The sequence below is a fragment of the Trypanosoma rangeli genome (genome assembly GCF_003719475.1).
Source record: "Trypanosoma rangeli strain AM80 chromosome Unknown Tra_15.4_contig_00049, whole genome shotgun sequence".
NCBI classification, from domain to species: domain Eukaryota; phylum Euglenozoa; class Kinetoplastea; order Trypanosomatida; family Trypanosomatidae; genus Trypanosoma; species Trypanosoma rangeli.
In genome coordinates this window covers 15,454-35,691 of record NW_021705793.1, presented here as the reverse complement: position 1 = coordinate 35,691, position 20,238 = coordinate 15,454, and the positions used below count along the sequence as shown (strand labels likewise).

The window sequence follows — 20,238 nt, the reverse complement described above, 5'->3', positions numbered from 1 at the left end:
AGAAAATAGAGATAAAAAAGGAGAGTAATGTGTGTAGGCAAGGAGAAAAAACTAATGTGGCGTAGAGCGTGGCCATGCAAGGCCGTCAGCAAAGGAGTAAGTTGTGGAGGGGTGCTCGTTTGTTTGTTTGCAGCAAAGCAGTCTCAGTGACTTCATTGTGGGGAGAGGAATGGTGCCACTTAACGGGGCGAACGGGGGAAAAGGGGGAAGGGGGGCCCGTTGGTCTCCGCGCCCTCTCCGTGCGTGCGTACGTGTGTTTGTGTGGATGTCGTTTACAGACTGTTCGAGTTGATATCACCTTACATGCCCTGTCTCTCTCACTCTCTCTCTCTCTCTCTCTCTCTCTTTCTGGGCATATTTATGTGCATGTGTATATCTGTCTGCAGTTAATTATATATATAATTAACTGTATGCACTTTGCTCTATACCCTGCGTATGTGTGACGCCTGCTGAAGGGGGGGGGGGGAGTGCACGGCGTGCCCCTTTCTGCGCGACCCCCCTTCTCGCTGGCATTCCCCACAACTTTTTTTTTAATTTGTTGTTGTAGTTTCTTCTTTTTTGGGTAGCACACCTGTGAGTGAGTGCGAGCCACACAGCTATCGAGAGGTATACGTATTACACGGACGCACCCACATACCGTCGGGCGTTCAGCACGAGCGACAGTTAGGGAGGAGTTGGAGGCTGGGAGGTTAAATGTCCGCAAACTCCAGGCGGTCGTCGCACGACGGCGCACCACAAACGCTGGAGGCCCCAGCAGACGGAACTGCGACGACAGCCGTGGGAGAGGAGGCGGGGCTGGGGCTGCCGGTGCAGCTTGACAACGAGAAGGGGGGGAACAACGGCGTGTGGGACTGCTTGTGCTCCAGGAACACCATGAGCGGCAGTCGCTCCCGCAAAACCCCGTTGCTTTTTCCAAAAGTGGCGGAGCCGTCGGCGTTGCGTCCCGGAAGGCTGCAGGGGTCACGGGAGCTCTCTTCAGGTGACCGCATAGCGGAGTTTCGCCTGCTGGCGTCAAATGTGCCGTCCGTATCGATTCACCCAAAACTGTCCTCGCATCCGCCACGGTTGCAGGGTGCCACACCACCGAATGTGCTGATGCCGTCGGGAGTCTCCGTGCAGCGGTACCGCGCCAAACTGGAGGAGTGTGCGGAACTCCATCGCCATATCCAGGACGTTTCCACGGAGCTCACAGTGACACAGGATCACCTGCACAGCGTCAAGATGGAAACGAACAGCTTTGTAAGTGAAATTCAGCGGCTGAAGGATGTGTTGTTTGTGACAACAGCTGAGCTGCAAAGCACGCAGCAGCGTGTGGATGAATTGCAGCGAGAGAATGCGCGGATGACTGTTGAGTTACGTGCGCACCAGACACTTGGGACAGATACCGCGAGGCGGACGGGGGTATCTGCAGCGCTTAAAGCTATCCGTGGCACGAGCACGGACTCAGCCGTGCATGCTAATATGGGGGTTCATCATCTCACGCACTCTGCGGTGAGGCTGCGCACGGACAACGGCACACCCTTGTCGCAGCGTCAAACGGCGAGCTCAGATGCGCTGAATACAGCCAATGCCTTGGCCTCGTATGTACGTGAGTGTTTCCGCACCGGTGTTGTGCCACATATGGAGCTATTGCATAGCCTGTACGATGGTGACCGCCTGATGGCCGTCGATCCGCCCATCTCTCACGCCCAACTGAGTGCACTGAAGCGTGTCCTCATTGATGCAACAGGGTTGGAGTCCATCAGCGGGAAGGAGGGCCCGTCGCAGTTGCAGATGTGCCGCCTCGGTTCACTTGCGCTGTCGTCCACGCCCTCGTGGGTGCATCAGGTAAAGCTTCTCTCTTTCCGGTGCGAAAATTGGCAAGCCAGCGTCAGCACGCTTCTCTACATGATACGCAGCCTGAAGTCCGTGCAGGATCTGGAAATTTTCTCCTTGTGTGACGTGGATGTCATGCGGCAGTTGACGGGGGCCCTTCTTATGGCGCCTCACGTGGAGGCGCTTTCGCTGCCGGAGCTGTCGCTCACCGATGAGGGACTGGCCGTGCTTTTCGCGTTTCTAATTCGACACGAGCAGCTGGCTACGAAACCTCCGATAATAAAGCAGCCAAAGGTGTCAAGCTCCTCGATGCCGGAGCCGACTGCGCCGCAGCGAGGTGTCGAGGCAGGCTTCTCCATTCCTAGAGCTAGTGCGGAAGCCGAGGCTGCTGCGGGTCAACCGGCGTGCTCAGAGAGGCCTCTGGGGATACACATCGCCCTGCCTTGCCTGGACCTCAGCCGGTGCACCATTGAGCATCCAACGGCGCTCTTCCGCACGTTCCGCGGGACATCGGTGGAGGTCCTGGTGCTGACTGGGTGCACCGCACTGCGGGACGTGCACGTGCGCGATATCATGGCTGCTTGTCCGCAGCTGCACACACTTGATCTCTCCAACAGCGAGGGCCTTACGACGGCGTGTATCAAGTACATCAGTCAGCACGAGCGGCTGAAGGTGCTGCGGCTGGAAAACTGCCCTGGCATCAAACAACTCGAGCTGGCGAACTTGGAGGTTCTCTTCTCTTCGCTTGCGCACGTCACGCGACTTTGGGCTCCGGGGCTTCGCCGTCTGCCGACGCCGCTTACACATTCGTGCGTGTTGTTTGACTTCTACGCCCCCAACCTGGTGGAGGTGACGTTGAAGGGCGTCGTTGTGGATGCTGGCACACTCGCTACATTTGTGTCCGACAGTAGTAGCGATGGTGCGGCGGAACGCGCGACTCCTTCCGCCGCCTTCACGCTCGGCTGTAGCATCCCATCGGTGGAAAAACTGCTCCAGAAACAGCAGCAACGGCCGCAGGAAGGGGAAGCGGAGGTAGAAGAAGAGAAAGGGCATGTGGGAGAAGAGCAGGAGACGAGAGAGGAAAAGCAGGTGGCCGGCAAGGTGGTCCAGCTTCTATCGGTTGGATTCATTGAGTGCACAATTGCCGCCCCCTCCGAGTTGAGCGCCTTCCTGAAGCAGCAGGCCCAACTGCTCCGGCTTTCCCTCCACGGCTGCCAGGGAATGGTGGATTCGAACCTCGCATGGCTTCCCACCACAATTATGGAGCTTGACGTTGGCGGGGTCGCGCAGCTGACAGGCAGCAGTATCGACGCCATCGTTGTCCGACTGCCGCAACTTATCAAACTGAGCCTCAAGAACGCCGGTGCATCCATACAGAACGCGGACCTGCATCGCTTGCGGGGGCTGGGTAACCTGGAGGTGCTGAACCTCCTCGGCCTACCGCAGTTGCTTCCAGAGGTGGTGGCCGCCGTGGCTGAGGAACTGCCACGGCTCCGCGTGTTATACCATGAGACGGCGGTGGTGGAGTGCACGCGTCCGACGGTATTATTGCAGGTGCTTCGCAGCGATGAGGAGGACACCACCCGCCAGGACATTCACCAGTGCTTAAAGGAACTGCTGCACCTACGCAACGAGACGGCGCTTGCGCTGTGGATGGAAGCCCAGCTGCCAAAACCCACGCAGCTGCTGCCGCAGCGCTACGTGGCCACGCACGGCGTGGACGTTGGGGCCCCACAACCGCCGCTGACTAAGAACACAACATTTTACGAATTAACCCAGCGGACACTCTCGCAGCAGGGCACGGGTCTCATGGAATTGGAAAATGAAGAAGAGTCCACAATGGTGGACGATGGAGAGAAGTTGGTACAGCAAGACCACCCGGAAGTGCTGGTGATTCTCAGCGGAGAAGAGCAAGAGCAGCCTTATGCGCCCCTCACAGAGGGATGCGACGACGACGAGGAAGACGAGGATGAGAAGTCGCGACAGAGTTTGTATGACAACCAACGCAGGACAGAGTCCGCGATGGACGAGCGGGGCCGAATAGCCATTGAAAATACGCCTATGGGTCCATGGGGTGAGGCTGACATCGTCGCCGAGCATCGACGGCACTCGGGGAATTGAAATGACTACAGTGTGCCAGCAAATAGGGAAGAGGAGAGGAGAAGGAGTGCGGTTTTCTGCCCCTTTCTCTGCTCCTGTGTGCACAGCACAAGCTGCAGATACAAGGTGGCGATCTCGACCATATGTTTATTTGTTGCGTTTTGTTTTTGTATGTCGTCCCGTTGTGTGTGGGGTGTATTTGCGTATGTTTCTGCCATGAATGATGTAACGCGAGCAGACGTGTTGTGCGTGGTTGTTTGTTTTTTGTTTTGTTGTTGCCTGGGAGCCTACGCCCCCTCCGCCATGGTGTCGTCGCTTGAATCAAATGTGGAAGAGAGAAGGACGACGGTGTTGTCCGGCGTATGTGTGTGTGCAATATGTATTAGCGTGTATGTGTGGCGCCAGTGGGTGAAGTGGGGAGGGGAGGGGAAGCAGGGGGGTGAAAGGAGCGGGAAGCAGCAGGACGTGACGGAGATGCCTGCGGCCCATTCTCCCTTATGAGGAAGAAAAAAAAAAGAGTTGGTAGTGTCTGACCTCCGCGCTGATATGTTTAGAGTTGTCGTTGTTACTGTTTTTTTCCCCCTTTTTTTCTGTCTGTTTGTTTCTTTCCCCGTCGCCCTTTTGCTTTTGTGAAGAGAGATGTAGATTAGTTCTTTTGATGAACAGCCTCCATTTTTTTTTTTGTTTTATTTGCCTTTTTTCTTTTTTTTCTTTGCTATTCTTCTTTTTCCTGTCTAGTTGCCTCCTGCGTGTGTGTATGTGTCTCTGCGTGCGCCTGTTTATCTTGCTTTCCACCTGATCATCTCCCTCTCATTCTCTCTTCTTCTGACTGGGTCTTTCGCACTGCTCTGGGAGTTCCTGCGCTGTGGCAGAGACGACGCAAGGGTCCGATACGCGCGCGCAGGGAAAGGGAGAGAGATTTGTTTTTTATCTTGTACTTCACTTGTGACGGGCTTCGAGTTGAGTTTTTTGCCTTTTCTTTTGAGGAGGAGGCGGGGCGTGTGGGTGAGGGGTCATCGTTCACGCATCTCCTCCAGCGGGAATTAGTGGAGGTAAAATGTCCCTGCCTGACGTGGAGCCCGCCGCAGGGGAGCGGACGCCGTCCGTTGACATCGCAGAGGCGGGTAGCGTGGTAGGCAGCGAGGCAGGCTGCGCCGCTGCAGCAGCGGAGGCGAGTGCGAAGAGCAGCAGCAGCAGCGTATGCAAGCAGCCTTTGTGTGATAACTACCCCACGGAGGCGCCGCCCGGCGGCAACGGGAGCATGTCTGTAGAGGAATATTCTGTCTACACCAGTGTCGGATCCCCCGAACAGCAATACTCGATCACCGTGGAGCCGGAGTCTGAGCCCGCCAACCTCACGGCGACCAAAGAGGAAAGAAAGTTGGCAACGCTCTCACAGTTGTCCGCGGAGGTGCACTCCTCACCCCACCCTATTGCGCCGATGGATCCAAAACGGCCCACACAACGCATCGATAATAAGACGCCACTGCTAGTGTGGCAGAAACGTGGGCAGCATCTGCAACATTCGCGGCATGTGGAGGCAGGTAAAGGCGAGGGAAGTGTATCTCTCACTCCTCGTGGGGAAGATCCGCGGCCGCGTGGGAACGGCTCATCGCAGGCGTTTATCAATTACTTTGCAGGAGTCTACATGAAACCGGTCACGACACCAAGGCATAGACCGAGCACGCACCCTAGGAAAGGGAACGGGAAAAGCGGTAAAAGCCCCAGACAGGCAGCCGCTCAGGCGCTGGATCGCAAGGCCGTTGAGCAGCACCGCGCGGAGGAGTACACCGTGGAGGACGCACAAAACGAGGCAGCACTCCCAGAGTGGATCAATAACCACAACAGCATGACGTGGAGTAAAGGTAGAGACACGAAATCGAGGTGGATCCCAGTTTTGCAGGGCGCGAACCATCTCTCCAGCACTAGCCCAGTGAAGATGTCTTCTGGCAGGGAGGGCTCAGCGGAGAGCACGTTGCCGGAGCAGCAGAAATTGCAAGCACGTCTTTTTATCCCACCCTTGCAGGTCCGGCGCCAGAACGACACCTTTCAGCGTTGCCTACGTGTACTAATTGACCGATGTGGCAACAGGAGCGAGGAGGATATGGTGCCGCATCTGGGCTATAGCTATTCCTGCATCCTTGCCCTCAGACGGGGGTATTTGCCCACCGGCGCCACACAGGGTAGAACCAAATACCGCCAGGCATTATTACCAATCCCACGCCGCGAGAACGGGTAGTGGAGATGCAGAAAAATCGCACAGCGCGCAGAATGATGTCACACACAAAAAAAAAAAAATGAGCAACAGGAGTCGTTTGCGCCACACACACACACACACACACCCCTGTGGGGGAGCCACCCCGTCGATGAAGCCATCGCGATATTGAGGGTGAAAGTGGGGGTGTGGGGTCTCCACGCCTTCTATGTGCATACTCTACAAGCTTTGAGACGCGTTTGAGGGAGCTGTGAATGGGGGTGCATGGGGAATGTGGGAAAGACGGAAAGTTTGGAAAAACGTGGAACAAGTGGAGGAATTGGATGTGTAGTTCAACGAGGAAAATTGTTAGGGGTTTCTTGATTGGTAGGCGCACTAGAAAGCGAACGCCATTGGAAATGTGTTTTTTGACTGTCTTCTCTTTTGTAGATGCCAGTTTCTTGTTTTCCCTTTGTTGTTCTTGTTCTTGTTGCCACTGAGTGCATGTGAATGGTGAAAAGATGCGGAAAAACGAGAAAAGAAGCAAAAAAAAAAAAGAGGGGGGAATGAAGTATATGGGGGTGGAGCGAGAACAAGGAGTCGAGGGTTTGTAAAAAAAAATAAAAAAATGGGTTTTTGTTTGTTCGTTTGCTTTTCTTAAAGGGGGTGGGGAGGTAGGGAGAGTTGTATATGGGTGTAGTTTTCCTCCCTGCCCCTCCAATAGTATGTGTGCGCGAAGAAGTAGAATCTTCATTGCTTCTTGTTTGGAGGGGTGATGGCCGTATGTACCGCCGGGCTTATTTGCCAACTTATGTACGCTGCCTTGTAACGGCTCCAGTTTTGTGTTTTGTCGTTGAAGCGTTTTGCCCCTCCTTGCTTTCTTTACACCGCAGCCTTGCCTTCTGTGTTCGGGTGTTCCTGCAGGATGAAATGGCAGCGGAGGTCTTGAAAGAGTATTTGCTGCGCTGGCGACGAGACGAGCGAGGTCGTTCGCTGACCTCAACAGCAGCCAGAACGACTTCGGTAGCTTTGGAACTGCCGCGTAGCTTTAGGCCGCATCGCATCGTTCCACTGGTTTATCTTGGGGCCCTGAAAGACGTGGCAGATGCGTGGGCGTTGCATCAGCGGCTGCTACCGGAGGAACTGCTGCTGACTGTGTCCACGTGCAGCCGCAGCTCCACGCCAATGCTGGAGATGCGGGAGTTGCTTCCGGTGAGAACGCCACGCAAGGCGGGGGTTGCTCCTCGGGTGCAGCGGCTGGCGGTGTGCTCGTGGGAAAGACTGAGCGAGCTTGTCCATAATCTTTCTGGCGGTGCGACGTCTCAAGCGGGGGCGGAAAAGGGGGTGCGGGAAACAGCGGCATGGCTACGGCATTCGCTGGAGTCGAGGTCGTTTTTAGGTGACGGCGATAGCGCGGAAGTGCCATCGCGGGAGACGGCGGCAGGGGGCGGTGGCACTGGGTTGGTTTACCTGAAGCTCTGTCTGCCATGGCGGGATGAACCGGCGTTCCCGGCGCGGGAGCACTTCGTGGTCGCCACCGCACTCATGCAGGCGGTGGTGAATGGGTTGGGGAAGGCGGTTGTGTGCCACTGTGTGGCGGGCGCATCGCGCTCCGTCACGCTTGTGTGTGCATACCTTCTCCGCTGCTGCTGTAGTGGTGGTGACGCGGCTGGGCGCGCTCATGGAGGCGCGGCGGAGGAGGCTGTAAAGACGGTTCTTGAGTTTGTGCGTGAAGTTCGACTGTGTGCATGCCCCAATGAGGGTTTCATGCAGCAGCTGACGGAGTACGCCAGCCTTCTTCTCTCTGCCAACAACAGGCTCACGTAATGCACATTTGAACATACATATGTGTACGGAGCGAGCGAGAAAGAGCAGTGAGGTACACAACTCACCACGTTGTGTAACGTGACTCATGTGAGTTTTTTTCTTTTTGTGGGGGGGGGGGGAGGGGTGTTCTTTCCTTCTTTCACGCACTCAGCCTTCTTTTGTGACTTTCTTTCTACGTGTCTCTCTCTGTTGTGTCCGCATGCATGCACGGCTAGGGAGTTCATGTTTGTGTAGAGTTGACGGAGAGTTAGTCAAACTCTGTCCTCAGTATAGGTAGCGTACGGAGACAAGTGACTTCACAGCCATTCCCGCAGCACATTGGAATGGACTCTAGCGAAATATTATCCCCGGCTACCTCGGCGGTGTCAAACCAGGAGGAGGTGGAGAGCGATGCCCCCAGCTGTTCGTCTGGAGACAGCACGGGGGAGAAGTTTGTCCCTGTGCTTCTCTGCACATATTGTCGCATGCCCATTGCCCAATATGGCGAGATACTTTCTCACCGCGCCACTGATGCCTGGGCGTCGCAGGTATACACGTACGAGTTGGAGCTCTTTGACGACAACCCCCCTCTGTGGTGCTACTCCGCCACCAACCCCTCCGCCCACCGCTTCGACCTCGTGCGGTGCGACGCGGCAATCGCGCTTGGGCACCGGCGCATACAGCTCACTGGTGCGTGGTCGGCGGAGCACACCTTCTTCCTTGGCCACGAGTGGCGCTACGCCGTGTGCAAGAACTGCAACAGCTTTCTCGGATGGGGCTTTCGCCCGAGTTTGCAGCCTTCCAACGACGTCGAAGACGCGGCCGCGGCGCCCGCTGCGGACGCCGAGGCCACTGACGAGGGTCTCAGTTTTGTTGGAATTATTTTGACTCGCTGCACCGGCCACGAGAAGTACCCGTTGGATTTGCTTAAGTTCCGCGAAGTTGCGAGATCCTCGGATGGCCCGTCGTAGCTGCTGCCTTAGAGAGGGACGGCGCTAGGAAACGCTGCAGCGAACGCCCTTCCCGCACCCCCACACCCATAGTCCGGTACAGACACGGCCCTTTGTGTTGGGCCTACTGCTGCAGTTGGTGTTGCTACTGGGCTCACCATCACTCCCTTGTCTTATTGTTGTTGCTATTGCTGCTTCATCGTTTGTGCAAGTGTCTGCATTGATAGTTTTTTGTTATGGGGTTGGCATCCCACATGCTCGCTTGCTCTCCAGCTATCATACACATCAACATACAGACACACACACACACAGAGAGAGAGATATATATACGTATTATTTATATATTTCTGTGTGTTTCCCGCTTGGTGCTGAGTCGCGTGGTTGTACGAGTGCGTGTGTTGCCGGAGAGAAGGAGGGAAATTTGCTCTATTTTTATATCGCTCTGGATGCGTGTGGGCGCAGTCGCCCTTCTTTTAACCTTGTTTTCTCTGCTGTGCAGAAAGGAGCGAGAGTGAGTGAGTGAGAAAAAAAAAAAGTATTGTGCTAAGCCCTTGTGTGTGTTGATCCCAGTAGAAGCTTTGGCATATAAAAATAAAAGACGAAGAGGGAAGTTAGGGCCAGCAGGCGAAGAGAGCGGGGGCACAAAAGAGAAAACAAATCGAAAGAAGCAAACAAAAAAAGGAAAGGAAAGGGGGCGGGAAGAGGAGGATAAGGCAAAGGGGACGGCATGGCACAGAGCTTTGATAATTGGCTAAGTAGTTTGGGCCCTCTCACGAGGTATGCCCTGGGCACCGTGGTGTTGCTCACGGCTGGTGCCTCGCTGGGGATCATTCCGATTCAATACATTCTACTTTCACCCATAGCTCTTACGGAGCTCCAGCTGTGGCGACTCCTCACAGCTGCCTTCTTCTTTGGTGGCTTCTCCTTCCCGTGGCTGCTCTCCGTTGCCATGTTTGTGTCATATGTGAACTACAACGAGACCTACGACTTCAAGGGCAAAAGCGGGGACCTGCTCTGGATGGGGTTCTTCCTCATCCTTGCGAACGCCATGGGTGGCCTCCTGCTTGGGATGCTCATCACCAGCTTCGCCTTGTTGATGTCTCTCTGCTGGGTCTTCTGCAAACGGCACCCGGAGCTGCGCATGACCCTGTACGGCTTCGAGTTTCACGCCAACACCTTTCCCTGGATCCTCCTCGTCTTTCACCTTATTATTGGCCAAAGCATCTTGGAGGACCTTCTCGGCATTGTCGTGGGTCACCTCTTCTTTTTCTGTAGGGATGTGCTGCCGAAGACGCACGGCATCGATCCCCTTTGTACACCCGCATGGTTCCAGCGCTACGTGATGCCGAATGTTGGCCCCGTTGGCGTTGCTACCTTGTACCCGGCCGTTCACCCACAGGTTGGGAGGTTTGCACGCCAGCCGCCAGCCGCCAACGCCGGACTTCGACACCGCTGGGGGGCCGGACATGTGCTTGGGTCCGAATGACGCGCATGCATCGTTGCCATCTTTGGCTGTGTGTGTGTGTGTAACTGCCCTTAGTTTCATTTTTATTGTTGATTTTGTTAATGTTGTTCCTCGTCTTGAGAGCTGTTGTGCGTTGTCCGCTCCCCACCCCACCCCCCTCTCTTGCTTGGACGCGGCGTGAGGAAGCGAGGAAATAAATTTCACTATGAAGTGAGAGTTGGAGCGTCGTCGGGATGCCCCTATTATGGCCTACTTTCCCCGCGCAGGTAGGTAGCATGTGCCCACATAGTGTGGGTTGCTGCTGTAGTACTCTGTCACTGCCAGGCAGGATCGACGCCGACCTTCGTTTTCTTTCTTTTTCCATTCTTGGCGCGTTTACCCCCTTTACTCAGTCGTTCATTGGACCGCTGAGAGAGTCCTTAGGAACTGCGGACACTGCGTGTGTACCTGCAGACGGTGCAACCCAAAGCAAACAGAGTCGTAGGGTATCTGTCATCCGTTTGATAGCGTATATTTTTTCCTCCCCATTCTGCCCGTGCACCACTGTTCTCGTCGCTTTGTGGGGAGTGTGTGGTTGCAAAGAGAAAAAAAAATGGGCTTGGACGGCGGAACAGAAGGTGTCATGCCTCCCGCTGGGGGCTGCTCTTCACAGAACGTTCAGCGTGCTGCGGGGCGAGAGCAGCTGGTGCGTGCTCTCGACGAGTCACAGCAGGTGGCCGTCTGCGAGGACCCCTCGGTGCCGCTTTTAATTCTTGCCGGTGCTGGCAGCGGCAAGACGCTGACGATGGCAAGCCGCATCGCGTACATCATTCACTCTGGGGTGGCGCCGGAACACATTTTAGGTCTTTGCTTCTCGCGGCAAGCTGCGGAGGCGCTGCGAGAGCGCGTGGCCGCCGTGCTGCCGCCCCCTCTGGCGACGCAGGTGCAGCGGATGAAGCTGAAGACCTTTCACGCATTTGGGCTGGAGTGCCTGCGGCGGCACGGTGGCATTGACTTAGCCACGGAGGTGTACGACGCACGACGGCAGCGGGAACTTGCAGCTGCCGTGGTAGAGGCCCACGCCGCCCACCACAAGGGCCTCGAGGCTGTCCTTGCGCTTGTTGAGTACGTGAACAAGGCTAAGACGAAGAAGGAGATGCGTGCCGGCACAGAACTTGATCCCTCGCGACAGGCGGCGTACCTTTTTCGCTTCTACCAGACGATGCTCCATGAGCAGCACCACGCCGTTGACTTTGGCGACCTGGAACAGATGTTCCTTGAGGCGCTGCGGCCGTTGAAGCAGCAGGAGCCGCCGTCGGAGGTGGAGCGGGGCGGTGACAGCAACAGCAACAGCACAACGAGTATCGCCCCGCCACCGCGGCTGCCCTCGCCGGTAGCACTGCAGCTGCGGGCCCAATACACGCACATCGTTGTGGACGAGTTTCAGGACCTGAACGAGGTGCAGCTGGAGTGCCTCGCCTTGCTCGCTGGAGACGCGTGCCGCGTGACATGTGTGGGGGACCCGAACCAATGCATCTACACCTGGCGCGGGGCAACAACGAATACTTTTGAGCGCTGGCGGAGCCGTTTTCCGCACACCAAACTTGTTAGGCTAGACACGAACTACCGCAGCTCCGCGGAGATCGTGAGCGCCGTCAACGAGCTCACGCAGTTGTCGCAGCAGAGCTTTAAGGGGCAGTGCGGGCGCCGCATCATCCTCGTGCGGTGCCCGCACGCCTACGAGCAGATGCTGCTCCTGCCGCGCGTAGTGGAGTTGTTGCGCACACGGGATCGCGGCCTGCAGTACGGCGATATTGCCATTCTCTGTCGCACACGGCGCACGGTGCGTGACGTGGTCGCGGCGCTGGAGCAAGATCATCTTCCCGTGTGTGAACCATGTCTGAGCAGACCCAACTCTATCGCCCTGGTCCGCGCCATCCTCTCGTACCTGCGCCTCTGCGTACACCCGCACTCTAACCTTGACGTGGAGTGTGTGATACGCGATGCGCCCAATCACTTTGCGGCGGCCGCTGCAACAAAATTTATTTTTGCACTGCAGGCTGAGTGCATGCAGCGACGGCGCGAGTTAAGCGCGGCGACGCTACAGTGTGAGGACAGCCACGCGGCGTACTCCTACTACACCATTCTTCGAGAGTTGGTACACAACGGCTTTGTCTACGTGCATGAACGTCTTCGGACGACGAAGCCGCAGCAAAAGTTCCTTCGCACTTTTATTGAGGTCACCACGGCCGCCCACGACTCGCTGGGACGGAACTACTGTGACATTGAGGAGGTAGTGAGGAGTGTTGCGGAGCGAGCGGGTTTTGACGGTGGTGGTGCCACCGGCGTACGCATCCGGCGCTGCGCGGTTGGCGGTAGGAAGCGTCAACGTTCGCCCCCACGATGGCGGCATTCCGCCGTGGTGTGGGACGACGTCATGGGCGACGCTGATGACGAGGCCGCGGCGATGGAGGCTGAGGGAGCCGCGATGTCTATTTCGCAGGTTCTCATTGAGGCGTGTCGCACAGTGCAGCAGCAGGCGTTAACGGAGCAGCAGGCAGCCAGTGGCCATGAGCCGCAGAGCGGCGACACAGACGTGGGGGCGGCGGTGGCCGTCGTCAAGGCGGAATTTAAAGTGAGGAATGACACCTACACTCTGCTGCAGCGTGTGATTGACGAGTTTCTGGCGCTGCTTCCGACAGACGACTTTGGCCCGCTAAAGGGCGGCGGTGTGAAGACGGAGCCAACGTCTGGCGCCGCCGTCACAGTGACAACGGTGCATCAGGCGAAAGGGAAGGAGTGGCTCTCTGTCATTGTGCCATGCTGCTATGAAGGCGAATTCCCCATTGACGCGAGGAGCGCGGAGGAGAGGCGGGTCTTTTACGTGGCCATGAGTCGAGCAAAGCGGGATCTGGTGCTTATGACAGCAGAACGTGGGCCGCCCACCACACGCAGCTACGAGAATGGGAGTGGTGCTTCGGACTGTGAGGAGCAACCGCTACAACTCACGCCCTACCTGCGTTCCCTGCTGCCGCTCATGGAAACACTACCCATGACGTGCCAGGAACCGATGAGGGGAGAACCGTAGACGCAGAATTGCACTGTGGCTTTCATTAAATAAAAGATACCCCACTTATTTTTGCTGTTTGTTTGTTTCGTTCAGTGTCGTTGTTGCTGGCGTTGTTTTGGTTGTTGTTGTACTTCTGGAGGTGCAGCGTGGGAGGGGGGGGGGGGGCGAAGGCAAAGTAATGCATGTGTGTGTGTGTGTGTGTGTGTGCGTCTATGCATACAACTATGTACTTGTCTCTTCTGTGGTGTTCATGCCGCACCCTCCTCGCGCCTCTGCTGCCGAGAAAAGTAAAGAGAAGGAAAGGAAAGAGGTTTGATAACTAATGACAGCGCGCATTGAGCCATCGACCATAAAGGGCTTTTTTGCCGGCTCCGGCCAGGATATGTTTGGGGAACTGGACGCCGTGGATCGTGTGCTGACGCTCACGGGACACTTTGACGCGGGCACAAAGGCCTTGACGGCGCCTGTGCGTGTGGCGTACATTGGCACTGCGGTCTACGACCTCCCCAAGTACAGGGATAAGCAGACAAAGGAGTTTCTGTCGCGTGGCTGCAGCGTGGGTGAGGTCTGCGTAGCGGCTCCCTCCTCGCCCAGCAGCACAGTCGCGAAGGAGGAGCTGGAGTTTTTAAGCCAGGCGCACATTGTGCTGGTGTCAGGCGGCAACACACTCTTCGCCATTCGACGGTGGGAGGAGACTGGGCTCGATGTTTGCCTTCGGGCCGCGGCGATTCGGGGTGCCGTGTTGGCGGGCGGAAGTGCTGGGGCAATTTGCTGGTTCACCTCCGGTCACAGCGACTCGGCCGACCCGACGACGTACGCCGCGGCAATGTTGCGTGCGGCATGCGGCGCCGCCAACAAAACGGGAGGGGCGGCGGAACAGCAGCAGGGGGAGGAAGAAGAAGACAATACGTCGTGGAGTTACATCCGCGTGCATGGCCTCGGTCTATTGCCGGGCCTGCTCTGCCCCCACCATGACAGGCGTGAGAGCAACGGGGTTCTGCGGGAGGAGGACATCGGCAAGATGATGAAGCGGCACCCGACGGAGCGTGGAATCGGTATTGACCACTGGGCGGCGCTTGTGTTGCCGGGCGACGGCACCTACGAGGTCTTCGCCGTGCCTGGCAAGCAACGTGGCACAAACAATGCGCTGCTTCCGGCCGTCTACGTGAAGGACATCGTGCAGGGTGAATTGCGTTCGCTGGAGATGCCGGAACGGGGCCGACTGGGCGAGCTGCTGCGGCAGCCAAGCGGTCCAGTTGTGCGGGATCCCTTTGAGGCGTACTACGCCATGGCGAATCCAACGGTGACAAGCGAGAAGCTCCTATGTCGTTCTCATTGAATAGAGACGTGGGACGCGGCGCTGCCGATGAAGCGGAGGAACAAGACTCGAGTGCACGACGGCGCGTACCCTTGAGGACGCGGCGTTTTTGGTGCGATTGTTGTTGTTGCCCCCACCTCTCAGTGCTTGCTGGGTCGGGGTCTTCCGAGTGGGAGGGGGAGAGGGGGAGGTCGTGTTTGTTGTTCCTCTTGCGTGTGGTTTCCCTTGCGTCGCACGCCTATAAAGCGTCGTTTGCTCACTTGCCTTGGGTGTAGGCGGCGGTGCGGCTGCCTCTCTCGCATGTACATCGCATGTGGCTTCTCACTTCCTTCAACCCCTCATTATTTTGATTATTATTCCTTCGCTTACACACCTACACGCACTGCCAGAGAAAACAGAAAGATCAACGGCAATAAGGCACATACGGCAGCAGCATCCCCATAATCACAAACTTGGGGTGTGGGGGGGGGGTGCGTGCCTTTGTTTTACTTTTTGTTTTGTTGCGGTGGTGAGGGGTTAATCACGGTGCGATGAAAGCAACGAAGCATGAGGATGCAGACCCTCCCGTGAAGCCCTCAGATAATGCAACACCGCCGCCGACGATGCAAAAACGCCAGGGTGTGTCGCAATTGCGGAAGCCGCCTCTGCAGATATGGCAGCAGGGGTCGGACGGCGGCACTTTTCTGATATGGTCTATGGTCGGCATCGTCGTTGCCCTGCTGCTTACGATGATTCTGTCGTGGCAAGATGTGCTGAAGCACTGGCGCACGTGGGACCGGGGGGCGACCGCCGAGAGTGCGCCGCTGCACGCTCCACCGCCACGGAGGTTGGCCGATGACGCGGCGTCCACCGAAGCCGGAGGACGGCAAGGCACGAGGGAGAAGGACGAACCGCAGTCGTTCTGCTACACACTTGAGATGTACAGTGCGAAGTTTATTGCGCCGGTGCCGGGGCGACAGCCTACACCGCAGCACTTTTTCTACCGTTGCGGGACGCGGCTCGTCGACATGCGCACGGAAGTCAACCGTAGCAAGCTGGACCGCTGTGCCGCGGCCACCGCGAAGAGCCCAACAGTGTTTCCCACCTTACGCGTTTTTCTTGCAAGCACGTTTGAGGAGCGGGCACATCTTCAGCAGCAGCGCAATGTGGCAGCCCAAGTCATTCCCCTTGCGAGGGTTAATGACGACTACTGCGATTGCCTTGATGGCACGGATGAATTGCAAACAAATGCTTGTAGCATGTCCGGCGCCGTTCTCCCGCTGGCCCACCTGCGCTGGAAACAGTACTTGCATGCCAATGCACACGTGCAGCTCTACGAGGAGGAGGAGGTGCCGTCCGTGCATCGCACAGCGCGGCTTCTGCGTCGACTTGGTGGCCCTGTGCTCCCATTTTGTTGCCGGAGCGATCCAGAAGTGTGGCTGGCACCCTCACGCGTTGGCGATGGTGTTGTGGACTGTTGCGACGGCAGCGATGAGGTGGACCCTCCACCTTCGCACGACGACGCACAAAACGCAGCAGCAGCGGAAGATGAAGATGAAGGGGTGGTGGAAAGGTGGCTGTCACGGGTTGCTGCCATCGAGCTGCATCTTGACAAGGGCGTGGGAGCCACCAGCCCTCTCCACCCCACTCCAGACGGCGTCCCTCGCACGGTTGCCGGCATGCTGTTAGAGAACGGCCTCACCTCCCTCATGAGTTGTCGCCGTTTGCGGGAGGAACGGCTAAGGAGTGCACGCGCCCTCTACGCAGTTGTAGAGCGGGGTCATGCGACATACAAGGTACGCAAGGCCAACGGCTGGGAACAGTACGGCAAGGCTTTGGTGGAGCGAAGCATCAAGCATCAAAAGGAGTTGCGTGCCACCGCGGAGAAGTTTGAAAAGCGTCGAAACCGCCTTCGCGAGTTTATAAAGGCGACAGGAAAGTCGGACCCTTTTTCCGCTGGTGTACCGTCTGAGGAGCTACAGATGATGGAGGAAATGTACGCCGAGCTGCAGCGGCGAAGTATGCAGCAGAAACACATGGAAGTGACCCTCTTCTTCCGCTGGCTGGGCGATGACTTTGAGTACTACCCGCTCGCGGATGCCAAGTTTCGTGTGCCACTGAACCGCGTGGTGGATACGGCGCAGAGTAGCTCGCAGTTGGTCCGGCGATCGAAGGCATCGCGTCGCTACAATGCCTCATACATGTTTGATGCACCTCCTGCGCACGTGGACGACACGTCCTACCTAGAATTTTTTTTTGTTCCATACCGTTACCTTACCGGTGTTCAAAACCTCACGGCGGAGCAGAAGCGCATCTTTCTACCACACGCCCATGCGCCGGCAGGGAATAATGAGAGCCGGAATGCGTCGGACGCGGATGATGCTGCCATTGGGCCGCAGGTTATATTTGGCTTTTGGCGGCCGGACTACACCGAAGTCGCCGTCGACAGCTTTGGGTCTATTGATCCGTCAGGCAACGGTGTGCTGCGGTGGCGTCTTTTTGTGGCTGACCCCGCTCCTGTCATGGGCGGGGTAGAGCAGACCCTGCAGCATGAGCGGTTTTCGTACAGCAGAGCTCAGCGGCGTGTGTTGCGGCTGGAGAACCCCAACATGCTGGAGCAGATGAAAAACGCGCTGGAGGGCACCTCCGATACCACGACAATAGAGATGCCGCAGCAACAAAACAAACCAGAGCTCGCCTCCGTGCAGATATTTTATGGCGGCATCCCATGTGCGCATGACGACGCCGTTGCTGGCAGCATTCAGGTGGGAGAGTTGAAAGAAGAGGAGGGACAGCGCAATCAGCCGCGCAGTTACGGCCGTGTTGTCTACGTGTGCGCCGAGGAGGATGGTGTCTTGGAGTGGCATCGCAACGGCAAGTGTGCGCATGAGGTGGCCTTTGGAACCCCAAGCGCCTGCATGTCGTGGGTGCTGAAGGCTGCAGCGGCACGTGTGCAACAGGCGGAGAGAGCCCTGCATGATGAATTATTGTAGAAATGTGGCAGAACATCGCACTAATTGCATTTTGTCATTGCCCTTGCAAATTCAATCAATCTTATTTATTTTTACTTGTTGCTGTCACTGGATGTTTATTGACGTTTTTTTTTCCAATTTTATTTATTTTTTGGAGGGGTGGTCAGGGGGTGGATTTCGTTCTATCGGAACCCAAAGTGATACTTCACTTTCTCTCCCTCTCCCTCTCTGTATGTATTTATGTGTGTGTGTGTGTGTGTGTGTGTGAGGGAAACCCCTGCTGCTCATATACGAAAGGATGATGATGCGTAAGCACAGGTCACCTGCGCGTGGCTTGCCTGCATGTATTTATATGTGCGTGTATACTTCTATTGGATCCTGACCTTTGTTTCCGTTGTTGTTTTTGTTTTCTTCATTGGCTGCTTTGTGTGGGTGATGGAGCGACAACCGCCCATAGAGGTAGGAGAGTAGGAAGCACCCGGTCTGTAGCCAGGCAACTATTTGGCGTCGTTTTGCGTGGAGGTTGGCCCAGTATTAAACCGCTCTGGATGAAGGGCGTGGGACACAGCAGTGGCGGCGGCTTTCTTGTTGGGCCCAGGCAGGGGCAGCAAGAGCCGACGGACATGTTTGTCGCCTGTTTTGAAGCTGCCTTGGACGAAGAATTGCGGGGGCAGGAAATCTCTAGCAGCTTCCGCGCCTGCTTTGAGAGAATTAGCTCACCGTACGGCTTTGTACGAAACGAGGGTCTCCGTGACGCTCTGCAGCGGCTGCGTGACTTGTCCCTTGAGGCGGCGGAGGAGGCGGCACTGTCATCAGATAACGCGACTGGCACCGCCGCCGCTGGGAGAAGTGCGGGCCCCACACCGCATCTTCCCTACGATGCCATACGTTCCTCCGTAATGTCACGCGGTGCGGCCGAGTCTCACGCCACGGTGGGGCAACCGAGTACGGCATCGGGCCGCAGTGCATCCTCGGAGCGTACCCAGCGGGCCTTGCATGGGGCACACTACACAATGTCGGTATTTCACCGTGTACTCGTACCTTATATGGATGAACGGGCACGCTGCAACCGTGGCGGACCCGTCACTGTGGAGCTCTCGGAAGCGGCAGCGCTAGCGTGGAACACGCTGAATCACGCCCAGCTAACCACCCTGCCCCCATCGGCGACGCCGGCAAAGAAAAAAGCCCCTGGCATTATCCTCACAGAAGTAACCTTTCAGGAGCAGGAACTGGCACTGCGGCTGCTGCAGGGCCTAAGTTTGGTGGTCTACGATCAACGTCGGGTGATGGCGGAGGGGCCCCTTATAACCTTTCTCGTTGAGATTTGGCAGTGTTGTCTGCAGCACATACAGGCTCTCTTTAGCCGTTGGCGCCGTCTTGCGGCGCTGGAAAAAACGGGAGACACGCCGTCCTCTACCGCCCCCTTGCTGGAAGAAGAGCCTGTTCGGCTTGTCGCGGGTTTAGAGACTGTCATAGTTGCCAGCATTGATGCGGCGGAGGCGGCGTGTCACTACAATCCACTCGCATTGACGCGTATCGTGCAGCAGGGCGGAGTGCGGGCTCTTCTTGATCTGGGGCTTTGTCCGTACGCCCCCTACGACATCCGTTGTGCCGTGTTTGACACTGTCAGTGTGCTGATGCAAGAAGTGGCCCCATTTAGAGGCGCAGTGACGGCGGGGGGGCCAAGCGCCGCCGCTGCTGCTGGTGGTGGAACAAAGGGGGAGGAGGACGAGTTGATTCAAACAATGATACAGCAGGCCATGGCGGGTTCGTTGGGCCGGAAGGCGGCCCCGCCACCATTTCTGATGGACCGTGCGAGTGCGTCAAAGTTTGACTCCGCCGTGCGTGACTGGTTTAGTCAGCAAGGGCTGAGTCATGTGGTGTCGGCGGTGCTGGAGCTGCGCGATGTGCGTGGGACCCCGATTGCTGCGGGAACGATGCCAAAGGCAGAGGTGGCGCGTCACGTGCAGCGTGTGAACCAACTGCGCGAGAAGCAGCTTCAGGCGTTGCTGCAGGCAGTGGACGGCAAGCGGGCAGCGCTGTGAAACACCAGCATTTATTGGGCATATGCGGTTGTTTCCCGCTCGAAAATTGAGGGGCAGAGAGTGGGAGGGAAAACCATACCCGTCACCACCGGAATGGTGCGTCTTTTTTTGTGTGTGTGCTGCTGCTGCTGCTGCTGCTGCTGCTGCTGCTCCCGCGGGTGATGTTGTTCGTTCTTTTGCGCATGCGCTGTCGTTGCCATCCGCTCTTTCCACCCCCACCCACCCACCCACCCACCCCCTTCTCTCTCTTTCTCTCTCTCTCTCTCTATTCAGTCCTTCTTTGCTGCAGTGCACCCACTTTTGCTGGTTGCGTGGATTGACGAAAGGGTACAAGCGCGAAGGAACAGCACTGCATAGCTGCATAGCCAGAGAGAAGGGAAGCGGGCAGGTGGGCGGGCGCGAGGAAAAAAGGGGGGAAAAAAAAGCGTGGGTGTCGGTAACTCGACCTTGCTGACCGGGGGGACGTGAGTGACGCGTCTACCCCGAACACGCAAACGCACGCGCCCGCGCTTTACCTCTCCGTGCGGCTGCGGGAGCTGAGGAGG

General features: G+C 57.0%; 9 protein-coding genes across 9 annotated transcripts, besides 12 other annotated features; all 9 read left to right on the top strand.

The window, feature by feature from the left end:
• Positions 1-311: 311 nt before the first annotated feature.
• Positions 312-346: a microsatellite.
• Positions 347-693: 347 nt separating this feature from the next.
• TraAM80_02229 (putative leucine-rich repeat protein) lies at positions 694-3,936 on the top strand (the record flags this gene model as incomplete). Its single annotated transcript, XM_029379240.1, has 1 exon — positions 694-3,936. One exon carries the CDS (start codon positions 694-696, stop codon positions 3,934-3,936), a length of 3,243 nt encoding a protein of 1,080 aa, XP_029240922.1.
• A 220-nt stretch (positions 3,937-4,156) lies between these two features.
• Positions 4,157-4,193: a microsatellite.
• Positions 4,194-4,330: 137 nt separating this feature from the next.
• Positions 4,331-4,369: a microsatellite.
• Positions 4,370-4,972: 603 nt separating this feature from the next.
• Positions 4,973-6,154, top strand: TraAM80_02228 (uncharacterized protein; the record flags this gene model as incomplete). The annotated part of the gene is made up of 1 exon (XM_029379239.1): positions 4,973-6,154. One exon carries the CDS (start codon positions 4,973-4,975, stop codon positions 6,152-6,154), a length of 1,182 nt encoding a protein of 393 aa, XP_029240921.1.
• An 82-nt stretch (positions 6,155-6,236) lies between these two features.
• Positions 6,237-6,257: a microsatellite.
• A 635-nt stretch (positions 6,258-6,892) lies between these two features.
• On the top strand, positions 6,893-7,936 carry TraAM80_02227 (Phosphoric monoester hydrolase; the record flags this gene model as incomplete). The annotated part of the gene is made up of 1 exon (XM_029379238.1): positions 6,893-7,936. One exon carries the CDS (start codon positions 6,893-6,895, stop codon positions 7,934-7,936), a length of 1,044 nt encoding a protein of 347 aa, XP_029240920.1.
• Positions 7,937-8,259: 323 nt separating this feature from the next.
• TraAM80_02226 (uncharacterized protein) lies at positions 8,260-8,886 on the top strand (the record flags this gene model as incomplete). Its single annotated transcript, XM_029379237.1, has 1 exon — positions 8,260-8,886. The coding sequence occupies one exon, from the start codon at positions 8,260-8,262 to the stop codon at positions 8,884-8,886; it is 627 nt and encodes a 208-aa protein (XP_029240919.1).
• A 256-nt stretch (positions 8,887-9,142) lies between these two features.
• Positions 9,143-9,176: a microsatellite.
• Positions 9,177-9,592: 416 nt separating this feature from the next.
• On the top strand, positions 9,593-10,351 carry TraAM80_02225 (Derlin-2/3; the record flags this gene model as incomplete). The annotated part of the gene is made up of 1 exon (XM_029379236.1): positions 9,593-10,351. One exon carries the CDS (start codon positions 9,593-9,595, stop codon positions 10,349-10,351), a length of 759 nt encoding a protein of 252 aa, XP_029240918.1.
• Positions 10,352-10,922: 571 nt separating this feature from the next.
• TraAM80_02224 (putative ATP-dependent DNA helicase) lies at positions 10,923-13,397 on the top strand (the record flags this gene model as incomplete). Its single annotated transcript, XM_029379235.1, has 1 exon — positions 10,923-13,397. One exon carries the CDS (start codon positions 10,923-10,925, stop codon positions 13,395-13,397), a length of 2,475 nt encoding a protein of 824 aa, XP_029240917.1.
• Positions 13,398-13,442: 45 nt separating this feature from the next.
• Positions 13,443-13,508: a microsatellite.
• A 54-nt stretch (positions 13,509-13,562) lies between these two features.
• Positions 13,563-13,589: a microsatellite.
• A 71-nt stretch (positions 13,590-13,660) lies between these two features.
• Positions 13,661-13,687: a microsatellite.
• Positions 13,688-13,701: 14 nt separating this feature from the next.
• TraAM80_02223 (cyclin 1) lies at positions 13,702-14,718 on the top strand (the record flags this gene model as incomplete). The annotated part of the gene is made up of 1 exon (XM_029379234.1): positions 13,702-14,718. The coding sequence occupies one exon, from the start codon at positions 13,702-13,704 to the stop codon at positions 14,716-14,718; it is 1,017 nt and encodes a 338-aa protein (XP_029240916.1).
• A 509-nt stretch (positions 14,719-15,227) lies between these two features.
• TraAM80_02222 (uncharacterized protein) lies at positions 15,228-17,669 on the top strand (the record flags this gene model as incomplete). The annotated part of the gene is made up of 1 exon (XM_029379233.1): positions 15,228-17,669. One exon carries the CDS (start codon positions 15,228-15,230, stop codon positions 17,667-17,669), a length of 2,442 nt encoding a protein of 813 aa, XP_029240915.1.
• A 220-nt stretch (positions 17,670-17,889) lies between these two features.
• Positions 17,890-17,915: a microsatellite.
• A 281-nt stretch (positions 17,916-18,196) lies between these two features.
• Positions 18,197-19,693, top strand: TraAM80_02221 (uncharacterized protein; the record flags this gene model as incomplete). The annotated part of the gene is made up of 1 exon (XM_029379232.1): positions 18,197-19,693. The coding sequence occupies one exon, from the start codon at positions 18,197-18,199 to the stop codon at positions 19,691-19,693; it is 1,497 nt and encodes a 498-aa protein (XP_029240914.1).
• Positions 19,694-19,810: 117 nt separating this feature from the next.
• Positions 19,811-19,844: a microsatellite.
• A 63-nt stretch (positions 19,845-19,907) lies between these two features.
• Positions 19,908-19,930: a microsatellite.
• Positions 19,931-19,933: 3 nt separating this feature from the next.
• Positions 19,934-19,960: a microsatellite.
• Between the last annotated feature and the right edge of the window lie 278 nt (positions 19,961-20,238).